Raw genomic sequence first — 16,991 nt, 5'->3', positions numbered from 1 at the left:
AGTTGAGGAATTGTGAGGTGTCTGTTTCTCAAACTACAGAGGGACTCCTCTTTAAAAGGAAGAGTCCTAATAACCAAGGCTGAAGGTATCTCTAGGCTAACATGTTGGGCTGAGTATGGTGGGCTGAGTTTTATGGATTTTACTACTTTAACTAATACTTTTAAGATCAATTGGATAAAACAATTCCTAAGAAGACCCACTTCTATGTGAAATGTTATTCCTCATCATGTCTTCTCTACTTTTGGTGGCCTCAACTTCCTGTTGGTTTGCAATTATAATATTGACAAAGTTCCAGCGAAACTCTGCTTTTCATTAGCAGGTTTTCTTGTCATGTTTCCTTAATTTAGAAGCATACATTTTCTCCACACAGATATATATATGGAATAATCGGGACATATTGTATAAAAATACCTCTTTGTTTTTAGAATATTGGTTCCGAAATAATATCCTATTGGTGAGCCAACTGGTAAATAATATCCTATTGGTGAGCCAACTGGTAAATAATATCCTATTGGTGAGCCAACTGGTAAATAATATCCTATTGGTGAGCCAACTGGTAAATAATATCCTATTGGTGAGCCAACTGGTAAATAATATCCTATTGGTGAGCCAACTGGTAAATAATATCCTATTGGTGAGCCAACTGGTAAATAATATCCTATTGGTGAGCCAACTTATTAGTGAGCAGAGGGTCTTTTACTTAATTATAAGGAATTCTTGTCACTTTACATCCTTGTAACGCCTAAAGATTTTGCAATTGTTTTAGATGCCATTCCCTCAGGTGTTGCTTTATTATTCAGGAACGTGTCAAGACCTGACCCTCAGGACCTACCTTCCGTTGACCCTGACTCATCAGTAGGAAAGATTTTTTATTTTAGTCAATTCAACAATAACAGAGCGATACGAGCCTTGTTTCAACAGGATGTTGTATCTATACCTTATGTCATGCCTTATTGGAATGGTTTTATTGATAATGTCTGTTGGAAAAAAGTTTGGATGTTGCTACACACATGCTTATTAACAAAATTAAGGAAGTTTATTTTTAAATTATTCATAAATATTATCGTGCCAACCACTATATGAAGAAGTAAAAAAAAAACATTAATTCAAACTGTACCTTTTGTGATGACCACCCAGAAACAGTGTTGCATATTTTTTTGGCATTGTATTCATGTAAGAAAACTGTTGCAAGACATCAGTAGATTTATAATTTAACACATTAATGAAGATTTCACACTATTATGGAGAGATGCACTGCTTGGATTATTTACTTATGATAGAAATAAATTGAAACAATTTTATGTAATTCATTTCATTATTCTTTTGGCCAAATGTAATATTTCACAAACGTAAATGTACCTACAAAACACAATTTATTACCTGGCAAAAAGAAATAACTATATTTTAAGATAAAAAAAGCTGTTAGAATTATAAATGTGTGTATGTCCCTTCAGGTCCTTGTGTAATGTGATATTGTACCCCCTAGCCCAAATGTCCTTTGTATATTCTTTATATATACACACACACTTGTGTTCCCAATGCACTTTTGTATTGATTTGTTGTTAATAAAAAATGTTTTTGAATATTGTTACTGCAGGGTGGGGGGACAGAGCATCAACTTTTGCACCACTGTCCAGTTAGATCAATGTTACAGCATTGTTTCACTGTATTATGCCCACCCCAAAAATAGTATATAATATTTAGACACTGTCCAAAGTGGCCTTGAATAAACATAATTAACCATCTATTAAATAAAAGATAACTCCCATTGAATATGATATAGTTCACCCAAATAGCAAAATGACATATTGGTTTCCTTACCCTGTAAGCAGTCTATAGACTAGGTATGACAACAATCAATGCTTTGGTTTTGTTTACCTGGCCACTGTTTCAAACACTTTCTTTTTAGCATGTGTGGCACAAATCCAATGCAAGACAACGGTACCTATACTGAAAAAATATATAAATGCAACATCAAATCAAATTTTATTTGTCACATGCGCCAAATACAACAGAGCTGTGTTCAAATACCCATACTGTATACTACATACTTAATGAGTATATACTATTAGTTCATTTTAGTATACTGTAAACGAACGGTATCCTTTCTGTTAAGCGTACTAGCGATTCGCCTGTCTACCGGAAGTTGATGCTATTGCTATGCAACCTCTTGCTAGCTTTTTAGCATAACAAATTACTAGATAGACTTCGGGTGTGTTTGTAAATTCAATCTGGAGAGCCAGTGCGCTCTGTGCGTTCGTAAATTCAGGGCATGGTCAGATTGAATTTATGAATGGACAGAGCTTTTTACTCTCATGGCACACACTGGACGCTTGGAGTAGGGTTGATCCGAGCGTTCTGACCTCACAATGGCAGTCAAGCACCCAAGCTAACTGGCTAGCTACTTTCAGACACAAGTGAGAGAACACCGCACTCTTGACCATTTTACTCACACTTGCAGAGCTGGCTAGGACATCACCTCCAAATCATCCTAAAGTATTTACAATTGATTGTGTAGCTCAAAGTCCCTTGTAGATGATTTGGACATGATGGGTGAAAAATTCTAATATTGATACCATGACTTTAAATGGATTTGTGCCACAAATGCTATAACCACAGAAGGAGCAGTTACCAGTATCTTCCCTAACGTTCGCATTTGGAAACAGTGGGATTAGGGCCTAATGGATTTATTTCATTATATGAACTGTAACTCAGTGAAATTGTTGCATGTTGTTTTTATATTTTGGTTGAGTGTAGGAAAAATGCATCCTTCATACAGTATTACATCCCTACTCTGCCACCTTGAGTACAGCCGCCTTACCTGTCAGGGTCAATGGAAGAAGACAGTCCACAGCGCCACACAGTGTTTGCATACCAAATGGCACCCTATATCAGTGTTTTCCAACTCCAGTCCTCCAGTACCCACAACAGTAGACATTTTTTGTTGTAGCCCTTGACAAACTGATTCAACTCATTGAGGGCTTGATGATTAGTTGAATCAGGTGTGCTTGTCCAGGGCTACAACAAAAATGTGTACTGTCGTGGGTACTGGAGGACTGGAGTTGGGAAACACTGCCCTATATAGTGCACTACTTTTCAAGAGGGCCCATAGGTAAAAAGTAGTGCATTGTGTAGGGATTAGGGTACCATTTGGAACACACACTTAACCAGTTTTAATCATGTTACGTGTTTATTACCTGCTCCAACAAGCACTTCTTGACCAAAAATCGCGATTCAATTCAATATTTATTTTGGGGAATTTTAATTGACAGATGTCAAGTATCGAAGGAATTTGTAAACAGTGTGTCCACAAACAATGTACATTTTCTTTCTTATGATGTCAACCATATAGCAGAGGCATTAACTTGTCATTAAAACACTGTCATTTGAAATTAAATAAATATAATACTGCTAAAAAGGGAAAAAAATAACATAAATCTACAATCTACCTGAAATAGTCCTTATGGTGACATCCAGGTCAAATCCTTATTTTATGCCACATACAAAGACTGATAAACAGCACTACACAGGGCGGTAAGAGTGAGAGCTCCAGAGGAATAGTAGGTTTGACGGTGAGGATCACAAGAGTACCAGAATTCTGCAGCAAACATCCTGGTACTATAGGTACAGTAGGTTGAAAAGGTCTATTAATGGCAGCAAGTCAACCAAAAATCCTAGAGTCCAATTCTTCACAGTCCACAGTCAGTCTTATAATTGAGTTCCATGACATGAAGTCAAGAGCATTTCAGAATCAGCAACATCAACTTCAATCAATTAGTAGGAAAAGTAGGCACTGAGAAACATAATACTGTAGCCTTTCACTAACAGACTCAATAACACTAAAGTTAGGAGAATCCTTGTCGCAAAATGTAGCCTAGCTAGAATTGTGATTAATTTGCACCCGATTTACTCTATGTATTCTAGTTATTCTTTCACATGAAATGGAATGTTTGACTAAGAGTTATGCGACTTATTTCCATTAATAATAGTGTCTGGAGTCCTGAAAAATTATTACATGCAGCAATTATGTCTATCACAACTACTACCGGATGCATTACACTGTTATTAGCTGACAATGTCAGTCATTTTACTATAAAGAGCTATGCTACCTTTCTATATTAACGGTAACATGTTATAATATCCCATAGTTTTAACGCTATTAACTCTAAACCAACAGCCACATTGTATCATGTAAGTAAACATAATGTTTTATTGTCACATACACCGGATAGGTGAAGTGAAATTTGTTGTTCACAGGCTCAGTGCTGTTCCACCTGCCCAAATTCAACATAGATACATAGAAAAGCATAATTTTTGCTTCTAATATTTAAGTGCTAAAATAAACTGAAAATTACGATTATTCCACCAAATATTTGTCGAGTTATTTCGCTTGGGGAAATGACACAGCTTCATTTGAGTATTTCTACAATATTGCTTACCACATCTGACTAGCGGGTGTCCTCAACCACCCTGTAAAACCAACAGCAATATGTACTTGATTATTGCATGTTACACCCATGAACTACTTGTTTCAACGATCTTGTTCCCCTCCAGCTTATATCACTAGTCTCCGAGACGTAGTGCTGTTCTAGAATCAGGTCGTCTCTGTCCATGTCATTGTATTGATTACTGAGCTGTGGGAGTTAGTAATTCCCAGCCCTAAACTGTTCTAGAATCAGGTCGTCTCTGTCCATGTCATTGTATTGATTACTGAGCTGTGGGAGTTAGTAATTCCCAGCCCTAAACTGTTCTAGAATCAGGTCGTCTCTGTCCATGTCATTGTATTGATTACTGAGCTGTGGGAGTTAGTAATTCCCAGCCCTAAACTGTTCTAGAATCAGGTCGTCTCTGTCCATGTCATTGTATTGATTACTGAGCTGTGGGAGTTAGTAATTCCCAGCCCTAAACTGTTCTAGAATCAGGTCGTCTCTGTCCATGTCATTGTATTGATTACTGAGCTGTGGGAGTTAGTAATTCCCAGCCCTAAACTCGATTTAGCACTGCTTAAGAAATTAGTCTGATGTCCTTTGAATTAATACAAATATACAACACAAATACAACAACAAAAAATTCACCAAAAGGCAAAACAAACAACCTCAGCAGCCATGATTGATATCACTTTAACAGTTGTTCAGTAGAACATGCTCTATCGTAGACATAGTGAGTAGTTGGACATTATAAGAATTATTATCGGTTACACAATACATGGGAGAAGTGGCCCTGCTGTTGGTAAATCAATTCATTTAGGAATCCAGTTATAGACCTAATAAGCTATTCTAAACTACTGGCCACAGACTCCCAGTCTTCGCTCGAAGGTAAGGTGAAAGCCGGTGACAGAGGCTACTTACTAAACTACTGACTAACTAATGTGAAATAGTGGTTGGTTTGTGTGGATTAGCTAATCATGGGAAGCACAGCAGTCTCTTTGCACCAGCAGCACGGGTCTGGTCTGCTCCACCACAGAGCCAGCAGGGGGTCTGGTCTGCTCCACCACAGAGCCAGCAGGGGGTCTGGTCTGCTCCACCACAGAGCCAGCAGGGGGTCTGGTCTGCTCCACCACAGAGCCAGCAGGGGGTCTGGTCTGCTCCACCACAGAGCCAGCAGGGGGTCTGGTCTGCTCCACCACAGAGCCAGCAGGGGGTCTGGTCTGCTCCACCACAGAGCCAGCAGGGGCTCTGGTCTGCTCCACCACAGAGCCAGCAGGGGGTCTGGTCTGCTCCACCACAGAGCCAGCAGGGGGTCTGGTCTGCTCCACCACAGAGCCAGCAGGGGCTCTGGTCTGCTCCACCACAGAGCCAGCAGGGGGTCTGGTCTGCTCCACCACAGAGCCAGCAAGGGGTCTGGTTGGTTAAAACATTGTATACGTGCCAAACGGCACCTTATTCCCTATGTAGCGCACTACTCTTGCCCTGATCAAAAGTGGCACACTATAAAGGGAATAAGGTACCATTTGGGACGTAAACATTTCAATTCGGATTTTTGTCTGAAACAAGACATGTTAATAAGAGACCGGTAAGCAAAAGATCCCTTCGTTCTATAAAGCCCATGGCACACGAAGCAACACTGAGGGGGGTCATCATGAGTGCACTTAGATTGTGCCCCAAATGGCACCCTGTTCCCCATGTAGTTCACTACTTTGGACCAAAGACCTATCGGCCATTGTCAAATGTATAGCACTACAGTATATAGAGAATAGAGTACCATTTAGGATGCAGCCCAAGTGTGTCTGAAATAGAACTACGGCGAGGGATATATTTGTGGGCCTGTCTATGAGGTAACCACAGAGAAGTGGTTCCAATTCCAAACGTTTCCAGATACATCTTTTCCAAGTCAACCACTCATCATTACACGCAGGTCTGGGGCGATACTGAATGACATTTCCAGATTGTATGGAAAGGGAAGGCAATGCTCAATGTGTGCTTTTAATACAGCTTGCCATTGAATAATAGGGGAAAAGAAACGACCTTGCATAGTAGAGGATTAAGTTTATGCTCGCTGGCCAAGCTGCTTAGCTCAGTCACCTCGTCTTGCCGAGGTCTTAGAATGAACACTAAAACTGAGCAATGGAGGATATTATTCATGTCATTTTCACCTAGCGCCACGCAACAATACCGTCACTACGATCGAGAAGTATCGAAGGTGCACTTTTCTAAAGAGATGATATGCATTCCCTCCCATGACGAAAACAAACCAAAGAGAAAAGGACACCAACATACTAGGTAGAGGGTCGATTTGCTAACTGGGGTATCCATCCCAGTTTCTTCCTGTATACATGTTGACCAACCGCTGCCTGTCTGAGTGACGTCTTGTGCGTGTGAACGTATACTATAATACCATACGAGTGAGAACCCAGAGTAAGAAAGGCAGACATTGCAGAGACTGTGGATGGCAGGGCGGTAGGAGTTGCACTCAGACACGGGCAGACACCTGTTCCAGAGAGCGAGCGGGAGGGCGAGGGGCCGGCGGGGTTATTGCTTTCAGGCTGTTCCCCGGGCAGCTCTGGCTGCTGAGGCCCCTGTTGAGGACGGGGATGATGGGAGGTTCGTTGCGTGGTATATTAACGGGACAGGAGCGGGTACGGGCGTGTCCCTTGTGTCCCCCGGCGTGGCAGATGAGGTCGCTCACCGTGTCCATGGGCGAGAGGTGTTTCAGCCAGCGCTCCAGACGCTCTTCCTTGTACTTGATGGAGTACCAGGTGAGGAAGATGAAGATGAAGCCAATGAACTTGAGGCTGGCGGCCAGGCCGAAGTAGACGAAGCGGAAGGAAGTGACATCGTACTCCCAGCAGGAGCCGTGGACGCCACAGTCCTGCTGCCACAGCATACAGGTGGTGTCGATCACCGCCCCAAAATAGATGGGAGTAGGTATGTAGGCTGAGGAGAGAGAGGAGAGACCGTTATGATACAGAAGAAGTGGATGGTTGTAGGTATGTGGGCTGAGGAGAGAGAGGAGAGACTATTCTAACACAGCACGCATGTGGTGTCAATGTGGAAGTGGGGATGTACAGGGAAGACAAGGACAGAGGAGCGATACATACTCATTCAGAGAGGTTAGCAAAAGACACGTTTCAATTTTTAAAACCTTATATTTCTAGCCTAATTAAGTTTTGAATATTGGCAATAAAAGGGGGGAAAGAAATGTACAAAAGATGTCAACCTCAGAGAAAATGTTTTGATTACTGTTCAGATCCTCTTAGTAATTTTCTCTGACATGAAATGGGAACCTGTCTTTTCAAATTACATTCTGAACCAGATTCAGTGTCCCAATGGGACCCTATCCCTATCGAGTGCACTACTTTTGACCAGCGCCCTATGGCACTAAATAGGGAGACACCCTAAAAAATAACCTCTCAGTATTGAACTCTGTATTTCACTGAAGCTGCATCACTCACCAAGGGTCCTGAGGAGAACAAACTGCATCCCGAGTGCAAAGGGTCTCTCCTGCTCTTCTACTGACCTTGAGGAGAGGAGGAAGAAGGGAGGAAATGGTGAAGATAGAGGTGCAAAATGATGATAACCTGGGAATCCTTAAAGTTTATTCCATCCTGATTCTAGAAATCATCCAACCGGAATCACAGAAAGTAACCATCATTTTACAACCCGATGAAGAGAACAAGAGAGCTCACAACCACTACCTTACAATCCCTTCGATAAGTGTGTTTTGTTCTGTGTCTATTCCGGGTCAATACCTAAGAGTGACAATGATGGCGGAGGGCTGAGCGCAGGCCGTGATGAGTGTGACGATGAAGAGGAAGATGAGGAAGGGAATGAGGGTGCTGCAGGTGCGGTCACACTTCCCCGACACGGCGTAGCCGTTCTCGTTCAGGTAGGTCTTGACGATAACCAGCTGCAGCTGGTTGACTTGGCCGTTAGAGGAGGGGGTGATGACCTGCCTGCTCTGGACACACGCACAGTCAGAGTAGTTCCTGATCTGAGAGACGGAGAGACACAGAACACCAGGCATCATTCTCAGCTCATCTTATTGTACTATGGAAGTCAACTCCTAAGGCGCAACTGTGCGTACCACAAGAAGTGTGTTATTCAAGTACTACCAATGTAGACTGTACACGGATGCTTAATTAATGTTTGTTCAATGGTCAGTAAGCTATAACTAGGTTCTAACAATATTGTTTTTCCTGTGGTAACTCACATTAACTCACATTATGGCCAGGAAAAACTCCTGGCCCTAGCTTTAGGTAACTTTCCAAAAATGCCCAGGTATTACAGAAATCCAGTTAGGAATATTTCTAGAAACAGGAGGGAATAAGCAGAGAATCTGGGAATTTGGGGAAAGTTACCATCATTTTGCAACCCTACTTTTGTGACTGAGGGACTCACTCCTGTGCTGTCGTTGCCCACACTGCTGCAGCCTGCCAGGCAGGGGTTGAAGTAGGTGATTCCGTCTGAGCCACAGACTGGAGCGTACTCATGGATCTTACAGCCACAGTTCACATTACACCCTCCAGTCAGGTTACGATGGGTCATAGTCAGCGTAGGACTGAGAAAAGTGAAGGAGAGAGATTATTTAGAGAGTGGGAGGGAAAGAGATGGGGGGAGAGGGAGGGGAAGAGAGACAGGGAAGAGGCAGAGGGAGAGAGAAAAGTGGGGGATGAAGAGAGCTAAATACCGTAGGTCATTTTCCACTATCACAACGTAATTCTTATTCAGACTGATTAAACAATGTTAAGAAGACTATCTTACCATGCTGCTATTCAAAGGTCACATTTACACTGAGATTTGCTGCACCAAAATACATTGCTCAGAACCGAGGACAATTAAACCAGTTAGCATGTATACACTTGCTTATTGAACATCTCTTTCCAAAATCATGGGCATTAATATGCCAAGTTCTTCCACACCAATCTCGACAAACCATTTCTGTATGGACCTCGCTTTGTGCATGGGGGTATTGTCACGCTGAAACAGGAAAGGGCCTTCCCCAAACGGTTGCCACAAAGTTGGAAGCACAGAAATGTCTAGAATGTTATTGTATGCAGTAGCGTTAAGACTTCCCTTCACTGGAACTAAAAGGGGCCTAGCCCGAACAATGAAAAACAGCCCCAGACCATTATTCCTCCTCCACCTAACTTTACAGTTGGCACTATGCATTGGGGCAGGTAGCCTTCTCCTGGCATCCACCAAAACCAGATTCATCCATAGGGCTGTCCCCGACTAAAAAAAAAAAAGTTTGTCGATCGAAAGTTGTCTGTTCTTTCAAGCAATTTGAAACGTGTATTTTTCCATATATAGACACACCCTTTGTGTTTTAATAAAATCAACTATATGCTTGTCTGATGCTTTAAGCTTACTGTTTGATGAAATAAGACAAATGTCTCAAGAGGGAGCCAGCGATCTAGATAACTAGAAGAAAAAAACCTTAACCTGACCCAACCATCCTCCACCCGCTCCTGCTGGCTTCTCAGATTCTGCCATTACTCTCCTGAAGTTGTTGGTAATAGGCTACAAGAGGAGTTGGCAACCTTTCATGTGGAATACCAATTTATCTTACCATTTCTACCGATCTACGTGCCAGTTATGGTTTTAGTATGCACATTTGTGGAACATTTTCATTTATAATAACGTCTTCATATCTCAAAACCAATGTCATGTGGTCAATCAAAATTATATCCAAATCTAAATGAAAATGAGACAAACCTAAAAAGTAACTTCTATTGTCATTGCCAACTATGTAAAAATATCCCACATAAAGCCAACAAACCAACAAATAAAAACATTGCAGCCTGCAGGTAGAACATATACTGATAAAAAAAAATGAATCTCCTATAAATCCCATTGGCTACCCAAGGCCTGTCTGCAACGAACTTGCAACATTGGATAAAATATTCTGTGCCCCCAGAGTGTCCAGCGCCAGTGAGCTCAGGACAGACTGTAGTCTATTTGGGATAAGAAGCAGTGCTTGACTTGGGCAGGAGATCACCGGAGATGAGTAACGGCACCTCCAATGTTCTACTGCTTGATCTCCTGTTCCTCTTATAGAATATTAGCTCTAAAGTATTGTTATCGGTTATCGAAAGGGATAGAGCTGGAAAGATTTTTCAAATTGACAATAGTTCCTCAATGTATGCTTTGTCAATGGATGTAAAAACAGACTGTTTGCTTTTTGAGGTGAAGAAAACATTACTTTGGGACAGGGGCGCAACTTTGATTTTATAAGTGGGGGGGACGTAACATTATTTTAAAACATTTACCCAGTCTGATAAACACTCCAAACAGCCTACCCAACCACTCTGAGGCGTCAGCATGGTCCTAAAGCACATTGTTAGTGGTGGTGCGTTTAGCCAATCAGATCTCCAAAATAGGCACATTAATATGCCTACATTTGTGTGCAGGCCAGGCAGCCTTCAGGCCTATGTAATTTACTTCTATGCGTAATCAGGTGTGCGTCCTTACCTTAAAATTGACAGGAGTGCTCCAAACAAAAGACAATTACTAAAGTGAATTGACAAAACTCGTAAATGGAATGAAATAAACCAAAACTTGTTTCTCACAAGTGTAGCATAGGTTGTGCGCTCTGCAAACAATGTCCACTCCGACAATTAGAACGGTAAGACTGGAATAATAATGTGTTGAATGCATTAACAGAAATGACCCAAAACAAACAAACATTGTAGATTAGAGATGACAGGAATGAACTGTAAATGTACTACTGGTGATACAGTATATGTAATAGGGGAGTGATATACACTAACCATCCAACGCAAACAATTCACACAATGAAGTTAGGAAACAATGAATGCGCCCAAATTGGCAGGAGAGAGCACATTCTGGAGAGAGACGTGCATCTGGGCGATGCGTGGTCAATCCGACGTCTGCACTGGCCACGCAGCATTTACGGTGACACGGCCTCTGCAGAAGTCAGGGCATTCACACTTCTTGTGCTTTGCTGAGCAGTGCAGAGCGGTTATGAAGGAAGTTGTCAAGGAAGTGGGTTTATGTTTATACAGGATGTACCGCCCCCACCTACCGTCAGCCAATCACGTATATAGAGCTATACACAGCCCGCTGCATTGTTACAACATTTGGAAGGAGCATGGTGATGCGGTACATAGCTCCATTTGGTCTCTGCATGTCTCCAGAGGCTCCGGAATTGTGCCACACCCTCCATATGGAGCCTCAACCACATTTTCGGATCAAGCATAAATTGGCTTTTAGTCTAGGCCTCCCACAATGAATTACTTCACTGAGATGGGCGCAAATATATCAGCACTCTGTGGTCCCGTTCTGTGAGCTTGTGTGTCCTACCACTTCTCGGCTGAGCCGTTGTTGCGCCTAAACGTTTCCACTTCACAATAACAGCTCTAGCAGGGAAGAAATTTGACGAACTGACTTGTTGGAAAGGTGGAATCATATGCCGGTGCCACGTTGAAAGTCACTGAGCTCTTCAGTAAGGCCATTCTACTGCCAATGCTTGTCTATGGAGATTGCATGGCTGTGTGCTCGATTTTATACACTTGTCAGCAATGGGTCAATCAAATGCATCAGGGACAGGCACCTTTTTCCCTTTATAGTGCACTACTTTTCTCCCTATGGGGTCAAAAGTAGCCTTGCATGAGCCTTGGCGTGTACGAGCCAGAACGGCTCATAGGAGCAGGAGCCTATCTCCTGTTTCTGTAGCGTGAGGCAGCTTGATGTACAAGTGCACCACCTGGACAGGACGCTAGTCTATTGCAACGCCTTACCCCAAATCTATCTCCTTAATGCTGAGTGCCAAGCAGAGACACATCACATCCCAATTTTACAGTCTTTGTATATCCTGGTCAAAAGTAGTACACTATAAATGGGAACAGGGTGCCATTTGGGATGTAGCCAGAGGTTGGATCTAAGAGAGGGAACAAGGCTCCAGGACTGTAGAACAGAGAGTTAATTCATCTAGATCATAACAGTGTCGTGCATTAGAGTTCTTGTGTCTGGGGAAGGACTATGTCCCAAATGGCACCCTTTTCCCTATAGAGTTCACTACTTTTGACCAGAGCCCAATTGGCCTTGTTCAAAAGTAGTGCACTACATAGGGAATAGGGTTTTCATTTTGGACGGGGACTCTGATGTGTGCCGAGGTGATATTTCACATCAGGGGCCTTCATGATGGTCACCTCCTCTTCTCATCATCACTGGGAAACACACACACACTAAACTTCCTCACATTGTTTAATACTTTGATATGGGTTTTTTGGAGGCTGGAATGTTTGCAGAGAAAGAATTCAATTAATTTTGGGGGAGCTGAGAGAAAGACGACAAGATCGACAGGGATTGCAAGAGGGAAAAAAGTTCAGATTGAAAGAGAGGGGTACTGAGTGAAGGAAGGAAGGTGTGGTTCTTACCCAGTGGTGTATGGTATGTTGATGCCTCCTAGGTTGATGCTCTCACAGCCCACTATGAACAGAGTAGAGAAGCAGAGAAGAGATACCCCACTACAGATCATGGCCAGCTTGGCTGACTCTCTAGCTCCCAGCTTCAGCTTCTTAATTATGTAGCCCCCCAGGACTATACCCACCCCAGCACTGGGCACGATGATCACACCTGTGACAGCAGGAGGCAGAGAGAGAGAGAGAGAGAGAGAGAGAGAGAGAGTCAATGATGAGGTCTCTAGAAAGCATAGATTAGATCACGGCAATCTGTGTAACATCTAGACGCATGTTATTCTACAACATAATTTAATTTGGGCCTCCTGTTCACTTTCAAACACATCATCCAAACAGAAAGAGCAGAGTTGAAGCTCCTTTTCAGGGGGAGTGATAAGGAAGCTTTAAGACGGCTAGCTGTACAACTAATGTTCAGTGACGGAGTGAAGGCCCAGCCAGCAGCCATGAATAATACAAACACTCTTCCTTAAAATAAAGGGGGCACCTGGGAGATGGTCAAGTAGTGAGTATTGAGTGTTAAACTCACAGTGGCCCCACTGACGTGGAGTAATCTTAAAGACACAGACCACTTCAGGCTGTCCCGGAAGTGTCCCTGACTAAGGAGCTTTTGAAGGCAAGGGCTCTAACTGATCTCTGTGGTGAAGCTGGAGACAATATACCTGTGTTCCAAACAATGCGCTTCAGAGGAGTGTTAGGTGTGTATTGACTGAACAAAAATATAAATGCAACATGTAAAGTGTTGGTCCTATGTTTCATAAGCAGAAATAAAAGATTGCAGATGTTTTCCGAAGTTGGTGCACAAATTTGTTAACATCCCTGTTAGTGAGCATTTCTCCTTTGCCAAGATAATCCATCCACCTGACAGGTGTGGCATATCAAGAATCTGATTAACCAGCCTGATCATTACACAGGTGCACCTTGTGCTGGGGACAATAAAAGGCCACTAAAATGTGCAGTTTTGTCACAAAACACAATGCCACAGATGGCTCAAGTTTTGAGGGAGAGTGCAATTGGCATGCTGACTGCAAGAATGTCCACTAGAGCTGTTGCCAGGGAATTAAATGTTCCTTTCTCTACCATAAGCCGCCTCCAACGTCATTTTTAGGGAATTTGGCAGTATATTCAACCAGCCTCACAAACACAGACCACGTATATTGCGTTGTGTGCGTGAGCGGTTTGCTGATGTCAATGTTGTGAACAAAGTGCCCCATTGTGGCAGTGGGGTTATGGTATGGGCAGGCATAAGCTATGGACAACGAACACAATTGCATTTTATCAATGGCAATTTGAGTGCACAAAAATACCGTGATGAGAACCTGAGGCCCATTGTGAGGCCCATTTTTTTTTAACGGTATTTGTGACCAACTGATTCATATCTGTATTCCCAGGTCATGTGAAATCCATAGATTAGGGCCAAATGAATTTATTTCAATCAACTGATTTCCTTATATGAACTGTAACTCAGTAAAATCAATGAAATTGTTGCATGGTAGGTAGGCTTACATATTTTTTCAGTATAGATGTGTTTACTAGGGCTGTCAAATGATAAAAATAAAATCTGTGGCTACGGTTCTAGACAAGTCTCTCATTCACCATTATGGCCTTATTGTAGCTGGCATTTGTGACTGAGACTTATAAAAGTGTGCTCAAACAATGTACATTTGTGAGTGCTAGGCATACAAATATGATTATTTATTAATAGCTTTGAAACAAGCTCTAGTTGCAGCCGCAACTGGACTAGATTGTGAACAACTTGGCGGAATGCTCTCAGCTTGACTGCCGCGAGGGAGATTTGCACAATATCGTTCGCGAACTGCAGTCATAAGTGCGATTTCATATTATTTTTTTAGTAGGGGAGTTAGGCTACATGCAGCTAATTACATGTCGTACACAAAATGCATTATCGACATGTTTGTACAGACTTGGTTGTTGTAATAGTATTGCAAACATAAACACAACACTAATCTCTCGTGGACAGATGAAACAGCGAGGATCTGTCAAGGCACATAAAATGATGTGAATACAAGCAGCAGTAGTTCCTGGTTTGGGGTTTTGTCATTGATGATTTGGATTAATTAAGATTGGGCGAAGGCGGTGCTTACATTAGTGCGGTGATTTCACAAACCCGTGTGTGGAGGATAAACAGTTTCCACACCCACAAAGTCAAAATTGGCTATGTTGTAAAAATTCATGAAAACAAAAATGTATTTTTTGGCCATGATAAACACGGGTGAAATTAACGGAAGAGAGGAGTTTGGCTAGAAGTTTCCGTTTGCGAGGGAAGAGAATTCGCTTCCTTCCTTTGCACAAAGGTAATAACAACTGTTAATGGGATTCCCCCTCAAAGTAAAACAGGAAATGACAAACTTTCACATGAGAATTTTACTACTGGGTAACCGAGATTAGCATAACAAAAACAGGCAGTCTAGAGATGTCATGTTCTTCTTAGCTGCTGATTTTTTACACAGACAGGCAGACAACTCTGTATTCGCAGCCACGACCAAAAACAGAGTTTTACAGAAATGTATCTATCACGATTAATCGCAAATTCTGAATTTGCTTCAATTGAGCTGTAATTTAAGATTTTTTATACAAACAGCATTATGAGAATATTGATGTCTTGGTTTTGTTCAAAGTAACGGTTAGAAAAATCTGGTCAATTGATAAAGCTCTTTCGTAAACCTTAATATCAACTTGTTTTAACATCACACTGTTGTTTTTAGCTGTATAGATTTATTTATAATGTTTTCGGTGTATTTTTAACGCTTTCAATGTTCGTTCAAAATACACAAAAATACAAAGTGCACTAAAATTACAAAAAGTTTAAAGTTAATTGAGTAGATAATAGATGTGTATTTACCTGTGTAGATACTAGTAGTGCATTTACCTGTGTAGATACTAGCGCTGGATGCCGGGATGCCAAACTGTGACTCGATGAACTTGGGTATGAAGGTGATGAAGGCGGTGACGATGGCGCTCTCTGCAGTGTAGGACAGGCTCACAAACAGGAAGGTGACATTACTCAGGATCCTCACTGCAGCCTTAGGCAGCTCTACACAGGGACAGGGAGGGAGGGAGGGAGGGAGGGAGGGAGGGAGGGAGGGAGGGAGGGAGAACGAGAGAGGGGGAGAGAAATAAAGATGTAGGGGAACAACACTGCACGTTAGCAAAAGGAGCATAAGACAGACAGAGACACAGGGAAGGCTGACGGACCATTTATATTATGGAGCTATGCAAGGGTACATCTGCTCACCAGGAGGACATAAAGGATTATGTACAATGTACAGTAATTCACTTCACATTCCTATTCAGATTACCCACTACCTTAATAGGAACAACATTTTCTCTGCCCATAATTAGTATGAAACCTCATTACAGTAGTATCCTATATATTTCAACTTAGTAAACTTAATAAGAACATAAAGAGGCAAGTACATTGTAATTCATTTGTTTTAGTGCGAGAGAAGTTCAGCTCTAGCTGTATATAGCGGTCTGTGATAGTCTATAAATGCTTGACATGGTTTGTTGCTATGATCAGTATCAGTAACGAGGTTTCCAGAAACTTGTCGAGTGATTTTGTGTCGACATCTAAAAAGTTTGCATAGAAAAGAGATGTGACAATTTCCTGCTACAGTGCGTTTCCAATGAACTGTCTAAAAACAGCTGGACGTAAGGACGTCACACCTAATAAAAACACTTCGCAAAAACCTAAAATGTCGAATAAAAATGGCTGAAGTCTTTATATTATCCATTTAGGCAATCCTTGCCCTGTAAAGAACAAATATTTTTATAGTTGAAAAAATTGGCATTTAGAATTAAATGTGGAGAGGAGCTTTATAGTAACGTGATGACATCATGTGCCCCTCGTACCTTGACAATTATTTGGCAATCATAAGTTTCCATCATTTGTTGCAATAAAGGAGCGGTAGCTAGACTAACGAGCCAGCAGCCGGAGGGCTGCCAGTTCGAATCCAACGGGACAAGTCTGTTGAGAAGCGAGTTGGCAACCGGAGGGTTTCTGGTATCAAATAATAGATACCATTGCCTGCCGTTGTGCCCTTGAGCAAGGCACTTAATCCACCACAACAACAGCTCCCAGAGCGCCCAGTGT

At 42.0% G+C, this 16,991-nt stretch overlaps 1 protein-coding gene across 3 annotated transcripts in view; it reads right to left on the bottom strand.

Moving 5' to 3' along the window:
• Positions 1-3,227: 3,227 nt before the first annotated feature.
• LOC115156917 (solute carrier organic anion transporter family member 5A1) overlaps positions 3,228-16,991 on the bottom strand; it is a 37,834-nt gene continuing 24,070 nt past the window's right edge. For all 3 annotated transcript variants that reach the window (XM_029704740.1, XM_029704739.1, XM_029704741.1), the window contains exons 5-10: positions 15,768-15,932; positions 12,839-13,037; positions 8,838-8,997; positions 8,189-8,430; positions 7,892-7,956; positions 3,228-7,373 (exon numbers count right to left, since the gene is read on the bottom strand). In XM_029704740.1, the coding sequence (XP_029560600.1) occupies positions 6,910-7,373; positions 7,892-7,956; positions 8,189-8,430; positions 8,838-8,997; positions 12,839-13,037; positions 15,768-15,932 (1,295 nt within the window). In that variant the 3' untranslated portion in view covers positions 3,228-6,909. The remainder of the gene's footprint in view (positions 7,374-7,891; positions 7,957-8,188; positions 8,431-8,837; positions 8,998-12,838; positions 13,038-15,767; positions 15,933-16,991) is intronic.

Source organism: Salmo trutta, chromosome 21, assembly GCF_901001165.1.
Source record: "Salmo trutta chromosome 21, fSalTru1.1, whole genome shotgun sequence".
Taxonomy (NCBI): Eukaryota; Metazoa; Chordata; class Actinopteri; order Salmoniformes; family Salmonidae; genus Salmo; species Salmo trutta.
The sequence above is the reverse complement of the archived record's forward strand: the minus strand, read 5'-3'. Positions and strand labels throughout refer to the sequence as shown.